The sequence below is a fragment of the Pseudophryne corroboree genome, chromosome 4 (assembly GCF_028390025.1).
Source record: "Pseudophryne corroboree isolate aPseCor3 chromosome 4, aPseCor3.hap2, whole genome shotgun sequence".
NCBI classification, from domain to species: Eukaryota; Metazoa; Chordata; class Amphibia; order Anura; family Myobatrachidae; genus Pseudophryne; species Pseudophryne corroboree.
In genome coordinates this window covers 639,090,873-639,112,926 of record NC_086447.1, presented here as the reverse complement: position 1 = coordinate 639,112,926, position 22,054 = coordinate 639,090,873, and the positions used below count along the sequence as shown (strand labels likewise).

Sequence of the window (22,054 nt, the reverse complement as noted above, 5' to 3'; positions counted from 1 at the left end):
ACTATGGCCCCCATTCAGGTTGGATTACAATACCCTGAAAATCATAAACGGGCGATTTTCGGAGTATTGTGCATGCATAGCGGGTGCAATGCGCGTACACATAATTCACAGTGTGATCGCATCCTGGAAGGATGCAATCGCACTTTGATTGACATTCATTGATCAATGGAGGCGTGTCCGGACCATTTTCAGGGCGTCACATGCAGCCGATACAACCAGAAAAATCAACCCTAATTTTAGACTCATCAATGCGATCGCAATTGATTTGTGATCGCACCGCTGGCCGCTGATTAGCATGCTGGACGGGCCCCAGCATGCGATAAGAAGCAGTAACAGATTCTGCTATTTAGGAGAATCTGCTACTGAACCTGAATAAGTTCCTTTTTCCTCTTCAGTCCTTTAATTGCAAAACACCTTACCCGCAACCATTTTTTCATGCATAATGGCTAGAATCAGACTGGAAATGAATGAAACATTTTGCGTGCTCCTTAATTGTTTAGAGAAACTATAAAAATAGCGATTATATGCAAAGTGTGTTTGTAGTAAAGGCTAAAGTCACATTACACTACTTGAAAACAATGTGTTAATTTAACAAAGTGTCATATACACAAAATAGAATAGTGCCTGGGCACTGCTAATAAATAAGTCCAATGTTCAATGTAAAATAGAATTAAATAAAAAGACAAAGGGGAAAGCAACAGATGTTTATAATTAATTAGCAGTCTGTCTTTTTATTTAATTCCATTTTATCCAATAGGAATAATTCCAACAATCCAATAGGATTCTTCATAATGTTAATAGACAGCCACGACTTCAATACAATAGCCGCTAAGTACTATCAATTCGCAATCATTAGATATTGATGCTGACTGTCACCATCATCATTAGACATCTTTGCAGCATCCCTCCTACCACATCTAATTGTGTTGCAATCTTGTGAACGCTACTTTGCTATACATAGATTATGCCCAGCACCATAACAGGGTGTAAGCTACATGCAGGTGCTGTGGTGCAGCAAAAATACCACCCCAGTGCTCTGCTACCTGTGTGATGACACCACTGCATACCCCTAGTCATGGCCTTAATTATGTCTGCCCCAGTCTTACCCACTCTGTAAAGAGAGTCAACAGTATACAATAAACAAACTATATATAGACACACGCATACACTGGGCAGAATTCAAGTTTGTACACTACGGACGATGTTCATGTAAGGGAATGATTATCGACAGACTATGCATGTGCTGCCATCACACCGCGCATGTGTCAAGATGTTGCTGCATTCCCACTTGCAATTGGGATTTCATGGGAAAGTGATTGACAGGAAATGACCGTTTGGAGGTGTTAATGGAGAGTTGTTGGAAATCCAGAGGTGTGTCATTGCCATTTTCTGGGTGTGTATCTGCCATCAGCTGTGGGCTCAGAAGTACAAAAACATGGCAACTACGTTCACTACTGCCAGACACAGTCAGCGTAGCCATAGGCCAACCCTTAGACCCGATGTTCCTCATTTTCGCTTTGCAAATGAGATTGTGATGATTCCAGTGGGCGTCTTTTCATTCCTCGGCAGCAGCTTCAGTTGCTAATATCAGCAGTTGCAAAGCATGTGTGTACAAACATGAATTAGGCCCAATGTGCAGAAAAAAAAGACATCTGTATAATACTAAATGGGCCCCTTAATTCCTTGAAGCCATCCAACTACAGACCTTTAGGTTGTTAACTCAAGCACAAGTGAGGGTCTGTAAGTATAATAGCACATGTTAATGGAAGGTGTCCCAGAATAAAGCGGGTCATTTTGTACCAGAATTTTGGGACCAAATATGAATAGCATCCATGGCACCACTGCAAGCCCTAACACTGGAGAGATATGTGGAAACATAACGGGTCATTTTTGTAGGGTAAGATGACTCTATTTTCTAAGTCTGTGTTACCATTTTGTCTAATGTTGAGTATGGAATAAACTGGGAAAGTGGCACTGGTGGGGAGGGGTTTAACCCAGCTTATTTGATGGGGAGAGTATAGATGCAGCCCTTGACATATTGGCATCTAGAACCTGATTGGAAATGCACACCAACACTAAGAATCCAGCTGTTGTGCCTTGATGGTTTAGAGCAGCTAGGGAACCACATGATACAAAGGCCTGGTAGAGATGTGCAGCTGGCACTTTTCGTGTTTTGTGTTTTGGTTCTAATTCCACTTTCGTGTTTTGGTTTTGGCTTGGTTTTGCCAAAACCACCCTTTCGTGTTTTGGTTTTGGATCTGGATGATTTTTGTAAAAAACATAAAATCACAGAATTTGGGGGTAATTTTGATCCTACGGTATTATTAACCTCAATGACATTCATTTCCACTAATTTCCAGTCTATTCTGAACACCTCACAATATTGTTTTTATGCCAAAAGGTTGCACCAAGGTTGCTGGATGACTAAGCTAAGTGATACAAGTGGACAACACAAACACCTGGCCCATCTAGGAGTGGCACTGCAGTGTCAGACAGGAGGGCAGATATAAAAAAAGGCCCCAAACAGCACATGATGCAAAGAAGAAAAAGAGGTGCACCGAGGTTGCTGAATGACTAAGCCAAGCAACAGAGATGTGCGGCACAAACACCTGGCCCATCTAGGAGTGGCACTGCAGTGTCAGACAGGATGGCACTTTTCAAAAACTAGGCCCCAAACACCACCTCATGCAAAGGTGTAGAAGAGGTGCAATGAGGTAGCTGTATGACTAAGCCAAGTGACACAAACAATTGGCCCATCTAGGAATGGCACTGCAGTGGCAGACAGGGGGGGCAGATATAAAAAAAAGACCCCAAACAGCACCTCATGCAAAGATGTAGAAGAGGTGCAATGAGGTAGTTGTATGACTAAACCAAGCGACACAAACAATTCCCACTGGAATTATACAGCAATATCGCCGGAATTATACGGCAATATCACTGTAATTATATGGCAGTACCACTGGACATATATGTAAGTGTCAGACAGGATGTCACTTTAATAAAATAGTCCCCAAACAGCACATGATGCAAAGAAGAAAAAGAGTTGCAAGATGGAATTGTCCTTGGGCCCTCCCACCCACCCTTATGTTGTATAAACAGGACATACACACTTTAACAGACTAATCATTTCAGTGACAGGGTCTGCCACACGACTGGCTGAAATTAGTGGTTTGTTTCGGCCCCCACCAAAAAAGAAGCAATCAATCTCTCCTTGCACAAACTGGCTCTACTGAGGCAAGATGTCGACCTCATCCTCATCCTCCAATTCCTCACCCCTTTCACTGTGTACATCCCCCTCCACACAGAGTATTAATTCGTTCCCACTGGAAGCCACCATCACAGGTCTCTGTGTACTTTCCAGAGACAATTGCTGGTCAAGGTCTTCCCGGAGGAATATATAATTCATTTTGATTAACATCATCTCCACATTTTGTGGAAGTAAATTCCTACACCGATCGCTGACAAGGTTACCGGATGCACTAAACACTCTTTCGGAGTACACACTGGAGGGGGGGCAACTTAGGTAAAATAAAGCCAGTTTGTGCAAGGGCATCCAAATTACCTCTTTTTCCTATCAGTATACATACAGACTGCCTGACATGCCTACTTGGATGCTGTCACTCATATAATCCTCCACCATTCTTTCAATGGTGACAGAATCATATGCAGTGACAGTAGACATGTCAGTAATCATTGGCAGGTCCTTCAGTCTGGACCAGATGTCAGCTTTCGCTCCTGACTGCCCTGCATCACCGCCAGTGGGTGGGCTAGGAAATCTTATCCTTTTCCTTGCAGCCCCAGTGGCGGGAGATGCTGCTACTGGTGTTGCTGCTGCTGTTGTTGCTGCGGGAGGCAATACATCTGCCCAGTGGGTGGTCACAGTCATAAAGTCCTTAGTCTGTCCTGTTCCACTTGTCCACATGTCCGTGGTTAAGTGGACACAAGATACAACCGCACTTGCGGCACTTTTTCTGACGTCTCTGTACATTCTCGGTATCACCTGCCTAGTGAAGTGGAATCTAGATGGGATTTGGTATCGGGGACACAATAACTCCATCAATTGTCTAAATCCCACTGCACTAATGCCGATACCGGATGCACGTCTAACACCAACATAAGTGTCAAGGCCTCAGTTATACGCTTTGCAACAGGATGATTGCGGTCATATTTCATCTTCTTCACAAAGGACTATTGGACAGTCAATTGCTTAGTTGAAGTAGTACAAGTGGTCTTCTGACTTCCCCTCTGGGATGACGATCGACTCCCAGCAGCAACAACAACAGCAGTGGCATCAGCAACAGCAGCAATAGGCGTACCACTCAAGGATCCTCCCGAGGAATCCCGGTTAGGAGAGGACTCCTCAGTCTTGTCAGGGACATGGCGTGCAGGACTATTGATGTTCATGGCTGAGGAGGAAGTGGACGCTGAGGGAGTTGGTGCTGTGGCTTGTAGGAGCTTGGGTACAACAGGAAGAAGGGATTTAGGTGTCAGTGGACTGCTTTCGCTCTTACCCAAAGTTTCACAACTTGACACTGACTTCTGATGAATGCGCTCCAGGTGACGTATAAGGGAGGATGCTCCTAGGTGGTTAACGTCCTTACCCCTACTAATTACAGTTTGACACAGGCAACACACGGATTGACACCTGTTGTCCGGATTTGTGGAGAAATAATTCCACACCGAAGAGGTGGCTTTTTTGGTATTTTGCCCAGGCATCACAATGGGCTTCTTCATCCCATGGGCAACAGGTGTCTCCCCCGGTGCCTGACTTAAACAAACCACATCACCATCCGAAACCTCATCGTCAACGTCCTCCTCAGCGCCAGCAACACCCATATCCTCATCCTGGTTTACTTCAACAGTGACATCTTCAATTTTAAAATCAGGAACTGGACTGTGGGTGCTTCTTCCAGCACTTGCAGGGGGCGTGCAAATGGTGGAAGGAGCCACCTCTTCCCGCCCAGTGTTGGGAAGGTTAGGCATCACAACCACCGACACACTTGGACTCTCCTTGGGTATTTGTGATACCTGCTTTTTCCAGCTTAACTCTAGCGTGAGGGATGAGGGCTTCCATCGTCATGTGAAGCTGAACCACTAGTCGTGAACATAGGCTGGGGCCTTAGCTGTTTCTTGCCACTCCGTGTCGTAAAATGTCATATTGGCAAGTTTATGTGTCTCCTCAGACCATTTAAATTTCTTTTTTGTGTCATTTTACTGAACTTTGGCTTTTTTGGATTTTACATGCCCTCTACTATCACATTGGGTATGGGCCTTGGCAGACGACGTTGATGGCTTTTCATCATCTATGTCATGACTAGTGGCAGCAGCTTCAGCACTATAAGGAAGTGGTTCTTGATCTTTCCCTATTTTATCCTCCAAATTTTTGTTCTCCATTATTTTTCTGGAGTAATATAAAACAATATACGGCACAGGAGAGCGTACCCCTACACCTCACAGGGCAAACCCTGTGAAAATTATTTGGATTAAATATTAATAACCCCTTTATTTGGAGTAAATAATATACAGCACAGAACAGCACCACTGAACTTATATGGCAGCACTACTGGACTGGATTTATACGGAATTATATGGTTTTATATGGAATTATACGGCAGGATCGCTGGAATTATACAGCAGGATCACTGGAATTATACGGCAGGATTACTGGAATTATACGCCAGTACCACTGTAATTATACGGCAGGATCACTGGAATTATACGTCAGGATTACTGGACATATACGGCAGGATCACTGGACATATACGGCAGTACGACTGGACATATACAGCAGCACAGGGACACCACCTCTGGACTGATGCAGGACAATACACCACCCCTGAATTGATGCGGCACAACACAGCACCCTATACAGCAGCAAAGGACATATGGCAGCAGGGGACACCACTGTGACTGGTCACTGGACTGACTGATGCACAGGACACTACCACTGGTCTGATGCAGGACAACACAGCAACACTGTAAGGGACTTATTATACAGCAGCACTGGACATATGGCAGCAGAGGACACCACCACTGTGACTGGACTGATGCAACACAACACAGTACTACTGGACATATGGCAGCAGAGGACACAACACTGTGACTGGACAGATGCAGCACAAGACACGGACACTGAAGACACTGAGAGAATGGAGACACGTCCTCTCTCTACACTCTCCAATGCCGGAGTGAAAATGGCGGCGATGCGCGGCTCCTTATATGGAATCCAAACCCAGCAAGAATCCAACAGCGGGATGATAACGTTTTGCCTCGTTCTGGTTCCTGAGTCAGGCGTGAAAACTCGAGCCTGACTTGGATTCGGGCTCGGAACGTGGAGTCCGGTAGGGTTCGGTTCTCTGAGAACCAAACCCGCTCATCTCTAGTAATTTATAGCCAGAGTTATTGTTTTCTAACCAACATGTTATTACAGTGAAGTCAACCCTTGCAAATGGCACTTTACGTACAACTATTTTATTTGCATAAAGCAGTTACAGCCACTTACTTGTTCATTTCCTCTCTGTTCTCAGCAGCAAAATAAAACGTCTTGGTCTTCGGGTGACTGATCTTCATAGCACTGTCGAGGAAAACACATGTACAGTATAAGAAAAACCCCACACACACACACCAGCCACATGATTTTACAGCAAAATGCTTACTCTAGAAAATAAGTGTTTTGGAGGGTTCCCTAGATGGCGCAAGAGCAACTCTGGTGTATAAAGCTAGAGTATAAACGTCACCACATTTACAAAATCAGATACATACAAATTCGAGCTTATAATACACACTGAGCGCTTAAATTTTTTTAAAGGTAAAATTACGTCCCTTTATGTCGACACAGACGTTCTTTGGTGATGGATATCCGATGAATCGGATCCAATATAAAGACACAAAAAACAAAAGAAAATAAGAATTTACTCACCGGTAATTCTATTTCTCGTAGTCCGTAGTGGATGCTGGGAACTCCGTAAGGACCATGGGGAATAGCGGGCTCCGAAGGAGGCTGGGCACTCTAGAAAGATTTATGACTACCTGGTGTGCACTGGCTCCTCCCACTATGACCCTCCTCCAAGCCTCAGTTAGGACACCGTGCCCGGACGAGCAGACATAATAAGGAAGGATTTAGAATCCCGGGTAAGACTCTTACCAGCCACACCAATCACACCGTACAACTCGTGATACTATATCCAGTTTGACAGTATGAAAACAACTGAGCCTCTCAACAGATGGCTCAACAATAACCCTTTAGTTAACAATAACTATTTACAAGTATTGCAGACAATCCGCACTTGGGATGGGCGCCCAGCATCCACTACGGACTACGAGAAATAGAATTACCGGTGAGTAAATTCTTATTTTCTCTAACGTCCTAGTGGATGCTGGGAACTCCGTAAGGACCATGGGGATTATACCAAAGCTCCCAAACGGGCGGGAGAGTGCGGATGACTCTGTAGCACCGAATGAGAGAACTCCAGGTCCTCCTCAGCCAGGGTATCAAATTTGTAGAATTTTGCAAACGTATTTGCCCCTGACCAAGTAGCTGCTCGGCAAAGTTGTAAAGCCGAGACCCCTCGGGCAGCCGCCCAAGATGAGCCCACCTTCCTTGTGGAATGGGCCTTTACAGATTTTGGCTGTGGTATGCCTGCCACAGAATGTGCAAGCTGAATTGTACTACAAATCAAGCGAGCAATAGACTGCTTAGAAGCAGGAGCACCCAGCTTGTTGGGTGCATACAGGATAAACAGCGAGTCAGATTTTCTGACTCCAGCCGTCTTGGAAACATATATTTTCAGGGCCCTGACAACGTCTAGCAACTTGGAGTCCTCCAATTCACTAGTAGCCGCCGGCACCACAATAGGCTGGTTCAGGTGAAACGCTGACACCACCTTAGGGAGAAATTGGGAACGAGTCCTCAACTCTGCCCTATCCATATGGAAAATCAGATAAGGGCTTTTACATGATAAAGCCGCCAATTCTGACACTCGCCTGGCTGAAGCCAAGGCTAATAACATGACCACTTTCCACGTGAGATATTTCAGATCCACGGTTTTAAGTGGCTCAAACCAATGTGATTTTAAGAAACTCAACATCACGTTGAGATCCCAAGGTGCCACTGGAGGCACAAATGGGGGCTGAATATGCAGCACTCCTTTTACAAAAGTCTGAACTTCAGGTACTGAAGCTAGTTCTTTTTGAAGGAAAATCGACAGAGCCGAGATCTGTACTTTAATGGAGCCTAGTTTTAGGCCCATATCCACTCCTGCTTGCAGGAAATGCAGAAATCGACCTAGTTGAAATTCCTCTGTTGGGGCCTTATTGGCCTCGCACCATGCAACATATTTTCGCCATATACGGTGATAATGCGTTGCCGTAACATCTTTCCTGGCCTTAATAAGCGTAGGAATGACTTCTTCCGGAATACCCTTTTCCTTCAGGATCCGGTGTTCAACCGCCATGCCGTCAAACGCAGCCGCGGTAAGTCTTGGAACAGACAGGGCCCCTGCTGTAGCAGGTCCTGTCTGAGCGGTAGAGGCCACGGGTCCTCTGAGAGCATCTCTTGAAGTTCCGGGTACCACGCTCGCCTTGGCCAATCCGGAACCACGAGAATTGTGTTTACTCCTCGCTTTCTTATTATTCTCAATACCTTTGGTATGAGAGGCAGAGGAGGGAACACATAAACCGACTGGTACACCCACGGTGTCACTAGAGCGTCCACAGCTATCGCCTGAGGGTCCCTTGACCTGGCGCAATATCTTTTTAACTTTTTGTTGAGGCGGGACGCCATCATGTCCACCTGTGGTTTTTCCCAACGGTTTACCAGCATCTGGAAGACTTCTGGATGAAGTCCCCACTCTCCCGGGTGGAGGTCGTGTCTGCTGAGGAAGTCTGCTTCCCAGTTGTCCACTCCCGGAATGAACACTGCTGACAGTGCTAGTACATGATTCTCCGCCCATCGGAGAATTCTTGTGGCTTCTGCCATCGCCATCCTGCTTCTTGTGCCGCCCTGTCGATTTACATGGGCGACTGCCGTGATGTTGTCTGACTGGATCAGCACCGGCTGGTGTAGGAGCAGGGATTTTGCTTGACTTAGGGCATTGTAGATGGCCCTTAGTTCCAGAATATTTATGTGAAGGGAAGTCTCCTGACTCGACCATAGTCCTTGGAAGTTTCTTTCCTGTGTGACTGCCCCCCAGCCTCGAAGGCTGGCATCCGTGGTCACCAGGACCCAGTCCTGTGTGCCGAACCTGCGGCCCTCTAGAAGATGGGCACTCTGCAGCCACCACAGTAGAGACACCCTGGTTCTTGGAGACAGGGTTATTAATCGATGCATCTGAAGATGCGATCCGGACCACTGGTCCAACAGGTCCCACTGAAAGATTCTGGCATGGAACCTGCCGAAGGGAATTGCTTCGTAAGAAGCCACCATCTTTCCCAGGACCCGCGTGCAGCGATGCACTGATACCTGTTTTGGTTTCAGGAGGTCTCTGACTAGAGATGACAACTCCCTGGCTTTCTCCTCCGGGAGAAACACTTTTCTCTGGACTGTATCCAGAATCATACCCAGGAACAGTAGCCGTGTCGTCGGAACCAGCTGTGACTTTGGGATATTCAGAATCCAGCCGTGCTGGTGCAGCACTTCCTGAGATAGTGCTACTCCCACCAACAACTGTTCCTTGGACCTCGCTTTTATTAGGAGATCGTCCAAGTACGGGATAATTAAAACTCCCTTTCTTCGAAGGAGTATCATCATTTCCGCCATAACCTTGGTAAATACCCTCGGTGCCGTGGACAGTCCAAAAGGCAGCGTCTGGAATTGGTAATGGCAATCCTGTACCACAAATCTGAGGTACTCCTGGTGAGGATGGTAAATGGGGACATGCAAGTAAGCATCCTTGATGTCCAGGGATACCATGTAATCCCCCTCGTCCAGGCTTGCAATAACCGCCCTGAGCGATTCCATCTTGAACTTGAATTTCTTTATGTATGTGTTCAAGGATTTCAAATTTAGAATGGGTCTCACCGAACCGTCCGGTTTCGGTACCACAAATAGTGTGGAATAATAACCCCGGCCTTGTTGAAGTAGGGGTACCTTGATTATCACCTGCTGGGAATACAGCTTGTGAATTGCCGCTAGCACCGCCTCCCTGTCTGAGGGAGCAATCGGCAAGGCAGATTTTAGGAACCGGTGGGGTGGGGACGCCTCGAATTCCAGCTTGTACCCCTGAGATACTATTTGCAGGATCCAGGGATCCACCTGTGAGCGAACCCACTGATCGCTGAAATTTTTGAGGCGACCCCCCACCGTACCTGGCTCCGCCTGTGGAGCCCCACCGTCATGCGGCGGACTTGGAAGAAGAAGCGGGGGAGGACTTTTGCTCCTGGGAACCTGCTGTTTGTTGCAGCCTTTTTCCCCTACCTCTGCCTCTGGACAGAAAAGACCCGCCTTTTCCACGCCTGTTTTTCTGGGTCCGAAAGGACTGAACCTGATAAAACGGCGCCTTCTTAGGCTGTGAGGGGACATGGGGTAAAAATGCTGACTTCCCAGCCGTTGCTGTGGAAACTAGGTCCGAGAGACCATCCCCAAATAATTCCTCACCCTTATATGGTAACACTTCCATGTGCTTTTTTGAATCTGCATCTCCTGTCCACTGGCGAGTCCATAAGCCTCTCCTAGCAGAAATGGACAATGCACTTACTTTAGATGCCAGTCGGCAGATTTCCCTCTGTGCATCTCTCATATATAAGACTGAGTCTTTTATATGGTCTATGGTTAGCAGGATCGTGTCTCTGTCTAATGTGTCAATATTTTCTGACAGTTTATCTGACCATGCAGCGGCAGCACTGCACATCCAAGCTGACGCAATAGCTGGCCTAAGTATAATGCCTGTGTGTGTATATACAGACTTCAGGATCGCCTCCTGCTTTCTATCAGCAGGTTCCTTGAGGGCGGCCGTATCCGGAGACGGTAGTGCCACCTTTTTAGACAAACGTGTGAGCGCTTTATCCACTCTAGGGGGTGTTTCCCAACGTGACCTATCCTCTGGTGGGAAAGGGAACGCCATTAGTACCTTCTTAGGAATTACCAATTTTTTATCAGGGAAAGCCCACGCTTCTTCACACACTTCATTTAATTCATCTGATGGGGGAAAAACTACGGGTAGTTTTTTCTCTCCAAACATAATACCCTTTTTAGTGGTACCTGTAGTTATATCAGAAATGTTTAACACCTCTTTCATTGCCTCAATCATGCAGTGAATGGCCTTAGTGGGCATCAGGTTTGACTCATCGTCGTCGACACTGGTGTCAGTATCAGTGTCGACATCTGGGTCTGCTTGAGGTAGCGGGCGTTTTAGAGCCCCTGACGACCCATGCGACGCCTGGGCAGGCACGAGCTGAGAAGTCGGCTGTCCCACATTAGACATGTCGTCGATTTTCTTATATAAGGAGTCTATACGTGCACTCATTACTTTCCATAAGCCCATCCACTCAGGTGTCTGCCCCGCAGGGGGTGACATCCCTTCTAAAGGCATCTGCTCTGCCTCCACATCATTATCCTCATCAAACATGTCGACACAGCCGTACCGACACACCGCACACACACAAGGAATGCTCCGAATGAGGACAGGACCCACAAAAGCCCTTTGGGGGGACAGAGTGAGAGTATGCCAGCACACACCAGAGCGCTATATAATGCAGGGACTAACTGAGTTATGTCCCCTATAGCTGCTTTTTATATTATATATATATATTGCGCCCAAATTTAGTGCCCCCCCCTCTCTGTTTTTACCCTGTTCTGTAGTGTAGACTGCAGGGGAGAGCCAGGGAGCTTCCTTCCAGCGGATCTGTGAAGGAGAAATGGCGCCAGTGTGTCTGAGGGAGATAGCTCCGCCCCTTTTCCGCTGCCTATTCTCCCGCTTTTTTCTGGATTCTGGCAGGGGTATTTACCACATATATAGCCTCTGGGGCTATATATTGTGGTATTTTTGCCAGCCAAGGTGTTTTTATTGCTGCTCAGGGCGCCCCCCCCCAAGCGCCCTGCACCCTCAGTGACCGGAGTGTGAAGTGTGCATGAGGAGCAATGGCGCACAGCTGAAGTGCTGTGCGCTACCTTGGTGAAGACTGATGTCTTCTGCCGCCGTTTTTCCGGACCTCTTCTTGCTTCTGGCTCTGTAAGGGGGACGGCGGCGCGGCTCCGGGACCGAACACCAAGGACTGGGCCTGCGGTCGATCCCTCTGGAGCTAATGGTGTCCAGTAGCCTAAGAAGCCCAATCCGGCTGCAAGCAGGCGAGTTCGCTTCTTCTCCCCTTAGTCCCTCGCTGCAGTGAGCCTGTTGCCAGCAGGTCTCACTGAAAATAAAAAACCTAAAACTATACTTTCTTTCTAAGGGCTCAGGAGAGCCCCTAGTGTGCATCCAACCTCGGCCGGGCACGAAATCTAACTGAGGCTTGGAGGAGGGTCATAGTAGGAGGAGCCAGTGCACACCAGGTAGTCATAAATCTTTCTAGAGTGCCCAGCCTCCTTCGGAGCCCGCTATTCCCCATGGTCCTTACGGAGTTCCCAGCATCCACTAGGACGTTAGAGAAATAGCCAATGTGTAGTAGGTTTTGAAAGCAGAAATCGATATTAATAATAGTGGCAGCGTACCCCACTCAAACAAATATAAGTGAATTCTATGCACATCAAGGTATCTTTATCACGATCTCAGAAGTCTAGTCTCATATTTTTCATTCCACCCGGTGCCAAAAAGCAAAATGTATTATGAGAAAACAGATGATAAACTGGGTGAAGGGCGTACACCAACACTCATAGGTAACAAATTGGTGGTAAACACATCAAGGTATCTTTATGGTGTGAACAAATTGTGCATGCAACGTACACCGACTCACAATAAAAGGTGCAATGCTGCTCCTATCAAGGTATCTTTGGCACAATGCGTTGTGATTTGTCTTTGGGTGTATATTCAGTAATCACTGCAGTCCACAGCAATTAGCAGAGAAATGTATTTATCTGTCACAAACATTGCAGCTCTGTCCTTTTCATATAACGTTTATTACCAGTTTTCAATCCTCTCACTCAAAGCATCTGTTCTTCTGATGAGTCTTCTTTGAATGATAATTAATTGCTTCAAATGCTGGCAATTATCATTCAAAGAAGACTCATTTTACCTTTTAAATAATTGAATTAAATTTTACCTTTTAAAAATGTAAGCGCTCAATGTGTATTATAAGCTCGAATTAATATGTATCTGAAAATGCTTACTCTGACCGGATGATGGGTAGTCCCTATTTTAGAAGTTTGCAGATTAGCAGGGTCGTCCACTTAATAATTGCTCTTACACTCACCTGATTAACAGCAGTTGCGCAAAACAACCCGTCTAAGAGCAATGTGTCCTATGCACCAAGCATCTTAATTACAATGCGATGAGTCTGAATCTGCATACATACAAGTTCCATTGTGCTTCCTGTATAGATTCATACTCAGTAGCTCACAGATATGCAAGTGTGGGATATGAAGTTAATCAGTGCAGTCTCGTGAAGGTGTTTTGTTACACATTGACACGAAAAAGATGTTTGGCGCAGCTCATTTGCATCTCATGTGTGGCATACTGGAATATTAGGAGATGCTGGAAAATTCCAAAAGCCATTTGATTCCTGTCAGTGAATGGGGGTGTTTATGGCCCCAAAACCAGTTCTTCCAGATCCTGCCACAGATAGGGGGCAGGACAGGAAGTGAGGGGGGTTTTAGGACAAGGAACAAAGGACAGGCTAGAGTTCAGTGTGAGCTGTGAACTGGGAATGGAAGGCACAGGCTAAGTGTCCATGGATGAGAGCCCATGCTAGGGCTGTGGGCTAGGCATGGCATCCCACAGCCCCTTGCATTATGGAGCAGCATGTTGGTGCTGCTAGGAAGAGCAAGAAATATCCAGATTCACAGTGTGAGATCAGCAAAAACATGAGCAATCAGTGGAAGAAACAAAGTGGATCCCCACCTTCAGGGGTACCCTAGAAGCAGGTGTGAGTCTTCAGGAGAGGACTATCTGGGTGAGTGGTAGGAAACCACGTGTGGCAGAAGGCCCCCAGTGATGAGTCCATGAGAGATCCCGTTTAGATAGATAGCAGAGAGCCCCCAGCAAATAGGGGGAGAACGCACCAAAGAATCTCAGTTTGCGGCCGCTGCACTACTGATTCCCAGAGACTGCACGGGTATGTAATGTAATGCAGTCCCATCATTGTTTATGCGGTTATTGCCATTGAAACGAATGAAAGGAGATGCTAACCTGATGTAACCCATAGGAATATTGTGCTGGAGAGTGAACAAAAAATTACATGTGATTGTCGTGATAACCCTGTCTGAACTGTGAATAAACTGCTTGCTGTTTGTGATGAGATGGCCTGGCGAACAATGCTTTACAATCACTGATGGATTCGGCACTGCCAGTGTATCACACATGCCATGGTGTATTTAATCTAGGTATATGAAGAGACATCTGTATCTGTACAGAACAGATAGACATTTACTTACATTTTTAAGATCATTCTATATTTTTACTGTGAGACAGATGATAAATCTGCAATTCAGAGAAGAATGCCTGCCTACCACATATTGTACTGTAGATGAACATAACATTCTGTGTGACTATGTAATTATACCATTTCAAGAATGAGATAGATACCTGTAATGTTATGCTTGTCTAACCAGACAATCTTCATATGTATGTCAGGGGCGTTTTAAGAGAGGAGGGGACCTGGGTGCAGCTTCCTTTGCGGGGCCCTCCTCTCCAAAAGCTAGTAGACTCTAGCATAATGTCAGAGTCTACTGCGCATGCGCAGGTCTCCCAGAACATGGCGCCCACACATTGTTCCCGGGGACATCTCCAGTGCGCATGTGCAAATCACTCAGAAATGGCCATGGCGGACATTTTCCAAGTGATTTGTGCCCGCACTGCAAGGCTGTCGCCAAAGGACTCCGGAGGGGTAAGTATACTCTGGTGAAGTGTGTGCAGTGTGGGCCCCCCGTACACCCATTATAGAAACGCCTATGATGTATATGTACTAAAGCCCTTAATGAGAGATCACTAGCCCAAATCTCTATAATGAGAATACTATCATATATAATAAAAGGATAATGCTGCTCCACACCTTTATCACCAGCGGCAACTAGATGGTGCCAGAAGGAACAATTCAAGTGTTGATCCACTCAGGCGTGCACAGTCGCCGACGCTCACATTACTGATACGTTGTTTTCAGGGACGTGCAGTCAGGGGAGGCAGTGCCTCCCCTGTCATAATGATTAAAATAATAAAAGGAAGATATTTATAACACAGTCTGTTATAAATATCTTTTTTTATTGTTTTAATAATTCCCCGCCCCCCTGTGGCTACGTGTGAGGCAGCGGGAGAGGTGCCTGCCGCTGCTAACACTAAAAGTCCGGGGGGCGGGGGGCGGGCACGGGGCGGGGCGCAGCAATGGGCTGTGAAAGCCCATTGAAAATGAATGGGGAAGCGGCACCTATACTGGTGCCGCAATGACAGGGGCGTGCGATGAATGCACGCCCCTGTCAGTGCCCCAGATGTGATTGGCCCAGCGGATCCAGTGCTGGATCCGCTGTCCAATCACCCCCTTCCCGGCTGCAGCAGGCGCCGTGGGCTGTGTGGGCGCCCGCTGCAGCCAGCACCGCTACTATGGGAGAGACGTCATGAGTCATGACGTCTCTCCCATAGTACAGCAGAGACGAGCCGGCGGACGGAGACGGAGTTCAGCGCTGCAGGAGCGGTAAGTATGTGTGTGTGTTTTTTTTATTTTTTTTATGTGTTTGTGTTGGGGGCAGCAACAGGGGCACAACATCAAGGGGCACAGCAACAGGGGCACCGCAACTGGGGGGCACAACAACAAGGGGCACAGCAACTGGGGGGCACAACAACAAGGGGCACAGCAACTGGGGGCACAACAAGGGGCACAGCAACAGGGGCACAGCAACTGGGGGGCACAGCAACAAGGGGCACAACAACAAGGGGCACAACAACAAGGGGCACAACAACAGGGGCACAGCAACTGGGGGGCACAACAAGGGGCACAGCAAAAGGGGCACAGCAACTGGGGGCACAACTACAAGGGGCACAACTACAAGGGGCACAACTACAAGGGGCACAGCAACTGGGGGGCACAACTACAAGGGGCACAGCAACTGGGGGGCACAACTACAAGGGGCACAGCAACTGGGGGGCTCAACTACAAGGGGCACAGCAACAGGGGCACAGCAACTGGGGGGCACAGCAACAAGGGGCACAACAAGGGGCACAACAGGGGCACAGCAACTGGGGGGCACAACAACAAGGGGCACAACAACAAGGGGCACAACTATAAGGGGCAGAGCAAAAGGGGCACAACTATAAGGGGCACAACTATAAGGGGCACAGCAACTGGGGGGCACAACTACAAGGGGCACAGCAACTGGGGGCACAACTACAAGGGGCACAGCAACTGGGGGCACAACTACAAGGGGCACAACTACAAGGGGCACAGCAATTGGGGGGCACAACTACAAGGGGCACAGCAACTGGGGGGCTCAACTACAAGGGGCACAGCAACTGGGGGGCTCAACTACAAGGGGCACAGCAACTGGGGGGCACAACTACAAGGGGCACAGCAACTGGGGTCACAGCTACTGGGGGCAAAGCTACAGGGGGCACAGCGACTGGGGGCACAGCTAGGGGGCACAGCTATTGGGGGCACAGCGACTAGGGTCACAACTACTGGGGGCACAGTGACTGGAGGCACAGCTACAGGGGCCACAGCGACTGGGGGCAAAGCTACAAGGGGCACTGCTACAAGGGGCACTGCTACAATGGGCACAGCTACAGGGGTCACAACTACTGGGGGCAAAGCTACAGGGGGCACAGCTACAGGGGGCACAGCGACTGGGGGCACAACTACAGGGGTCACAACTACTGGGGGCACTGCTACAGGGGGCAAAGCTACTAGGGGTACAGCTACTAGGCTCACAACTATTGGGGGAGCCTGCTCCATCGTCCCAGTTAGCAGCAGCACCCTCCCCTGTCTGTGCCAACGTCCTCCTGCGTCAGCGAGTGTATAATATTCATTAATTTCTCTCTCTCCTCCTGTGGATTACTTTGTTTGTAAGTATAATTTTCATTTTTACAGGCACCGGCCCTATTGGATTCTACTGGACAAGTGGACGTGACCGGCGTGGGATGTAGGTAAGTAATCTCTCTCTCATTTTTACAGGAACCACCTATTGGATTCTACATGGACAAGTGGACATGACCGGCGTGGGATGTAGGTAAGTATGTGTGAGTGTGTAAGTGTGTTTTAATAAATTTTTACTTTCACGGTGTGTGTGTTGTGTATTTATTTGGGTATTTTTTGTTGTTGTAGAACTACAGGTACCAGCGGGCCCGTTATTTCCCCGCATGCTGGCACTTGAGGTTCTCCAAGTACCAGCAAGCGAGGGAGGCTTGCTGGGCCTTGTAGTTCCACAACAAAAAACAATATTCTTTTTTATACACACTTATGGCTATCAGCCTGGCACCCACCGCCCAGGGGTGCTGGGGACAGCCTCGGGCTTCACCCCTGGCCCTTGGGTGCCTGGAGGGGGGGACCTCTTGATTTAAGGGGTCCCCAGTCCTCCAGGGAACCCCGGCCAGGGGTGACTAGTTGGGGGGGTAATGCCACAGCCGCAGGGACCTACATAAATGTGTCCCCCGGCTGTGGCATTATGTCCCTGGCTAGTGGAGCCCGGTGCTGGTTTTAAAAATACGGGGGACCCCTACATCTTTTGTCCCCCGTATTTTTGGAACCAGGACCGGTCTAAGAGCCCGGTGCTGGTTGTCTAAATACGGGGAACCCCTGTCCAATTTTTTCCCAGTATTTAAACAACCAGGACTGGCTCAAAGAGCCGGAGGCTGGTTATACTTAGGAAGGGGGACCTCACACATTTTTTTTTTTTAACATTTTTTTAACCCATTCAGACCCTTCTCCATTAAGTTAATGGAAGCCCTGGACAACAAAATTGTATTCATGTCCTCCTCCCACTCCCTTCCCAAACACAATTTTTTTTTTTTTTTTCTATAAAAATGTACAATATATCACAAGTATGATGAGCAGGCAGGCAGCGGGCATTGGCGGCATCGGACTGAGGTGCAAATTAGTGGCGGAGGGCTGGGTCAGTTGATGGTGGGCGAGTTTGTAAGCCATTGGCGGGGGCAGCAGGCATTGGCTCAGTGGCAGTAGCGGGCATTGGCTTGGCGTCAGTAGGGGTCATCGGCAGGATTCGGCGGACATTATGGCTGTAGTGCCTCACCAGCCTCTGACCTCACCGCACGCACGTTTTGTCATTTTGACGGGCTGGTAACCAGTACATATTTAATATATGATGTGTTATATCTACACTTGACCATTAGAGGGAGTGCTGACACAGCAAAAGTAATTGAAAGAGTAGACCTAAAAAAGGAAATACAAGCATATTTATATAAAAAACATTTTTTTACTCTAACGTGAAAACTTTAACATTATTTTAGTATCACCTGAATGTACTAATTTCAAGCCCTTGAATTTGCATTTTTTTTTGTAACCAGATTGCATTTCCAATACTTGTAATGAGAAATTAGATATGCCCAAATTTACTACAATAAAATTGTAAGTTCTTATGCTGAAATAAACTAGAAAATCTTGCATCGGGCATAGTATACCCCAAAATTGAAATATATAATAGGACAATCTGATAAATGTAATTGTTATAAACGTGGATCTCCTGAGGCGGATATTTACCACTGTCTCTGGTCCTGCCCGAAAGTAGAAGAGATTTGGAAACTTACACTCCAGAGTATCATTCACACACTGAGGATTGATAGTCCCTTGTCCCCGAAATGGGTGTTTTGGGGGTATTTCTCCAAATTGGCCTCTCATATCATTTCTAAAGGTAATAAGATGTTACTGTCTAAAATTGCGGGAGCAGCTAAAAAAAACCCAGTTCTTTCACAGTGGATAAAGACCACTCCCCCCTCACTTACTCTCTTCTTTCCCAGACTTCTATTAATAAGGAAAGTCTTGCTGAGAATTTTTTTTCCACCTAGCTACCTTATGTCCGCACTTCATCTGCCGACTTGAAACAAGCGCTTAAACATTGCATTCATCTTACCACATGATATAATTTAGCTGTCTTATACCCCTTTAACACAGAAAGGCAAATTTCCAGGTGAAGAAGTTCTACCCCCTCCCATGCACAATAATCCTCACCTCTAGTCTTCAAACCTTTAAACGTTCCCTGAAAACTTACATCTTCAGACAAGCCTATCAAATCCCAGACCCACCAACATAACCTTCAGTGCTTCCCTATCGAATTACATCCTCTCTGTACAGTCCATATAACCTCAAATATTTTGTCTTCCAACATTGCTGGGTGATCATATCATAAATCCAATTAAGAACCTAGCAATCTGGTGGACCATTATGCAATAGGTAGCATCTATCCTTGTGTATCAAAGCCTGTTTCCCTATAGATTGTAAGCTTGCGAGCAGGGCCTTCCTACCGCTATGTCTGTCTGTTTTTTGCCCAGTTTTATTCTATTAATGTTGTTCTGATTGAAAAGCGCAACGGAATATGCTGCGCTATATAAGAAACTAATAATATTAATAAATAATAATAATACCCGGTAATTTGCCAATAAACACTGGTCCTTTTTCTGTGTGAAAGGGTCAATCCGGGTTCAAATTCCCAGGACTTCGACCCAGGAATTTACCAGGGTTGGAGACCCGGGAATTTCAACCCAGGTTGACCCTTTCACACAGAAGAAATACCCGTTTGATCCACAAATTACCGGGAAGAAATTCTTGACCCAGTAATTTGCTTGTCTGTGTGAAAGGGGAACAACTTGTGGAATCAGCAGGGATCCTTGCACTAGTACATTTAAATCCATCTGGATTAAGTACATTCCACCTTGGCCTCATAACCTGTAGCATATTTACCTGTAGATATTAAGCAGAATTTGTACACATTATGCTGTTATTACATTTGTCTGTAACATAAACCGTGTATTGTGGATCTCACATTTACTGATATACTAATTTCTCTGACGTCCTAGTGGATGCTGGGGACTCCGTAAGGACCATGGGGAATAGCGGCTCCGCAGGAGACTGGGCACAAAAGTAAAGCTTTAGAACTACCTGGTGTGCACTGGCTCCTCCCCCCATGACCCTCCTCCAAGCCTCAGTTAGATTTTTGTGCCCGAACGAGAAGGGTGCACACTAGGTGGCTCTCCTGAGCTGCTTAGTGAAAAGTTTAGTTTTAGGTTTTTTAGGTTCAGTGAGACCTGCTGGCAACAGGCTCACTGCATCGAGGGACTAAGGGGAGAAGAAGCGAACTCACCTGCGTGCAGAGTGGATTGGGCTTCTTAGGCTACTGGACATTAGCTCCAGAGGGACCGATCACAGGCCCAGCCATGGATAGGTCCCAGAGCCGCGCCGCCGGCCCCCTTACAGAGCCAGAAGACAGAAGAGGTCCGGAAAATCGGCGGCAGAAGACGTCCTGTCTTCAACAAGGTAGCGCACAGCACTGCAGCTGTGCGCCATTGCTCTCAGCACACTTCACACTCCGGTCACTGAGGGTGCAGGGCGCTGGGGGGGGGCGCCCTGAGACGCAATAAAAACACCTTGGATGGCAAATAAATGCATCACATATAGCTCCTGGGCTATATGGATGAATTTAACCCCTGCCAGAATACACAGAAAAACGGGAGATAAGGCCGCCGGGAAGGGGGCGGAGCCTATCTCCTCAGCACACTGGCGCCATTTTCCCTCACAGCTCCGTTGGAGGGAAGCTCCCTGGCTCTCCCCTGCACTCACTACACTACAGAAAGGGTTAAAAAAGAGAGGGGGGCACTAATTAGGCGCAGTATAAACAATACAGCAGCTATAAGGGGAAAAACACTTATATAAGGTTATCCCTGTATATATATAGCGCTCTGGTGTGTGCTGGCAAACTCTCCCTCTGTCTCCCCAAAGGGCTAGTGGGCTCCTGTCCTCTATCAGAGCATTCCCTGTGTGTGTGCTGTGTGTCGGTACGTTTGTGTCGACATGTATGAGGAGAAAAATGATGTGGAGACGGAGCAGATTGCCTGTAATAGTGATGTCACCCCCTAGGGGGTCGACACCTGAGTGTATGAACTGTTGGAAGGAATTACGTGACAGTGTCAGCTCTGTATAAAAGACAGTGGTTGACATGAGACAGCCGGCTACTCAGCTTGTGCCTGTCCAGACGTCTCATAGGCCGTCAGGGGCTCTAAAGCGCCCGTTACCTCAGATGGCAGCTATAGACGCCAACACGGATACTGACTCCAGTGTCGACGGTGAAGAGACAAATGTGACTTCCAGTAGGGCCACACGTTACATGATTGAGGCAATGAAAAATGTTTTACACATTTCTGATAATACGAGTACCACCAAAAAGGGGTATTATGTTCGGTGAGGAAAAACTACCGGTAGTTTTCCTGAATCTGAGAAATTAAATGAGATGTGTGATGATGCGTGGGTTTCCCCCGATAACAACTGATAATTTCTAAAATGTTATTGGCATTATATCCTTTCCCGCCAGAGGTTAGGGTGCGTTGGGAAACACCCCCTAGGGTGGATAAAGCGCTCACACGCTTGTAAGAACAAGGGCTCTACCCTCTCCTGAGATGGCCGCCCTTAAGGATCCTGCTGATAGAAAGCAGGAGGGTATCCTAAAATGTATTTACACACATACTGGTGTTATACTGCGACCAGCAATCGCCTCAGCCTGGATGTGCAGTGCTGGGTTGGCGTGGTCGGATTCCCTGACTGAAAATATTGATACCCTAGATAGGGACAGTATATTATTATTGCCTATAGAGCATTTAAAAGATGCATTTCTATATATGCGTGATGCACAGCGGAATATTTGCCGACTGGCATCAAGTCTAAGTGCGTTGTCCATTTCTGCCAGTAGAGGGTTATGGACACGACAGTGGTCAGGTGATGCGGATTCCAAACGGCATTTGGAAGTATTGCCTTATTAAGG

At 47.2% G+C, this 22,054-nt stretch overlaps 1 protein-coding gene across 6 annotated transcripts in view; it reads right to left on the bottom strand.

Annotated features, from left to right (window-relative positions):
• IPCEF1 (interaction protein for cytohesin exchange factors 1) overlaps window positions 1–22,054 on the bottom strand; it is a 331,546-nt gene that overhangs the window by 32,938 nt on the left and 276,554 nt on the right. For all 6 annotated transcript variants that reach the window (XM_063917718.1, XM_063917720.1, XM_063917719.1 and 3 more), the window contains one exon: window positions 6,503–6,574. In XM_063917718.1, coding sequence (XP_063773788.1) covers window positions 6,503–6,574 — 72 coding nt within the window. The remainder of the gene's footprint in view (window positions 1–6,502; window positions 6,575–22,054) is intronic.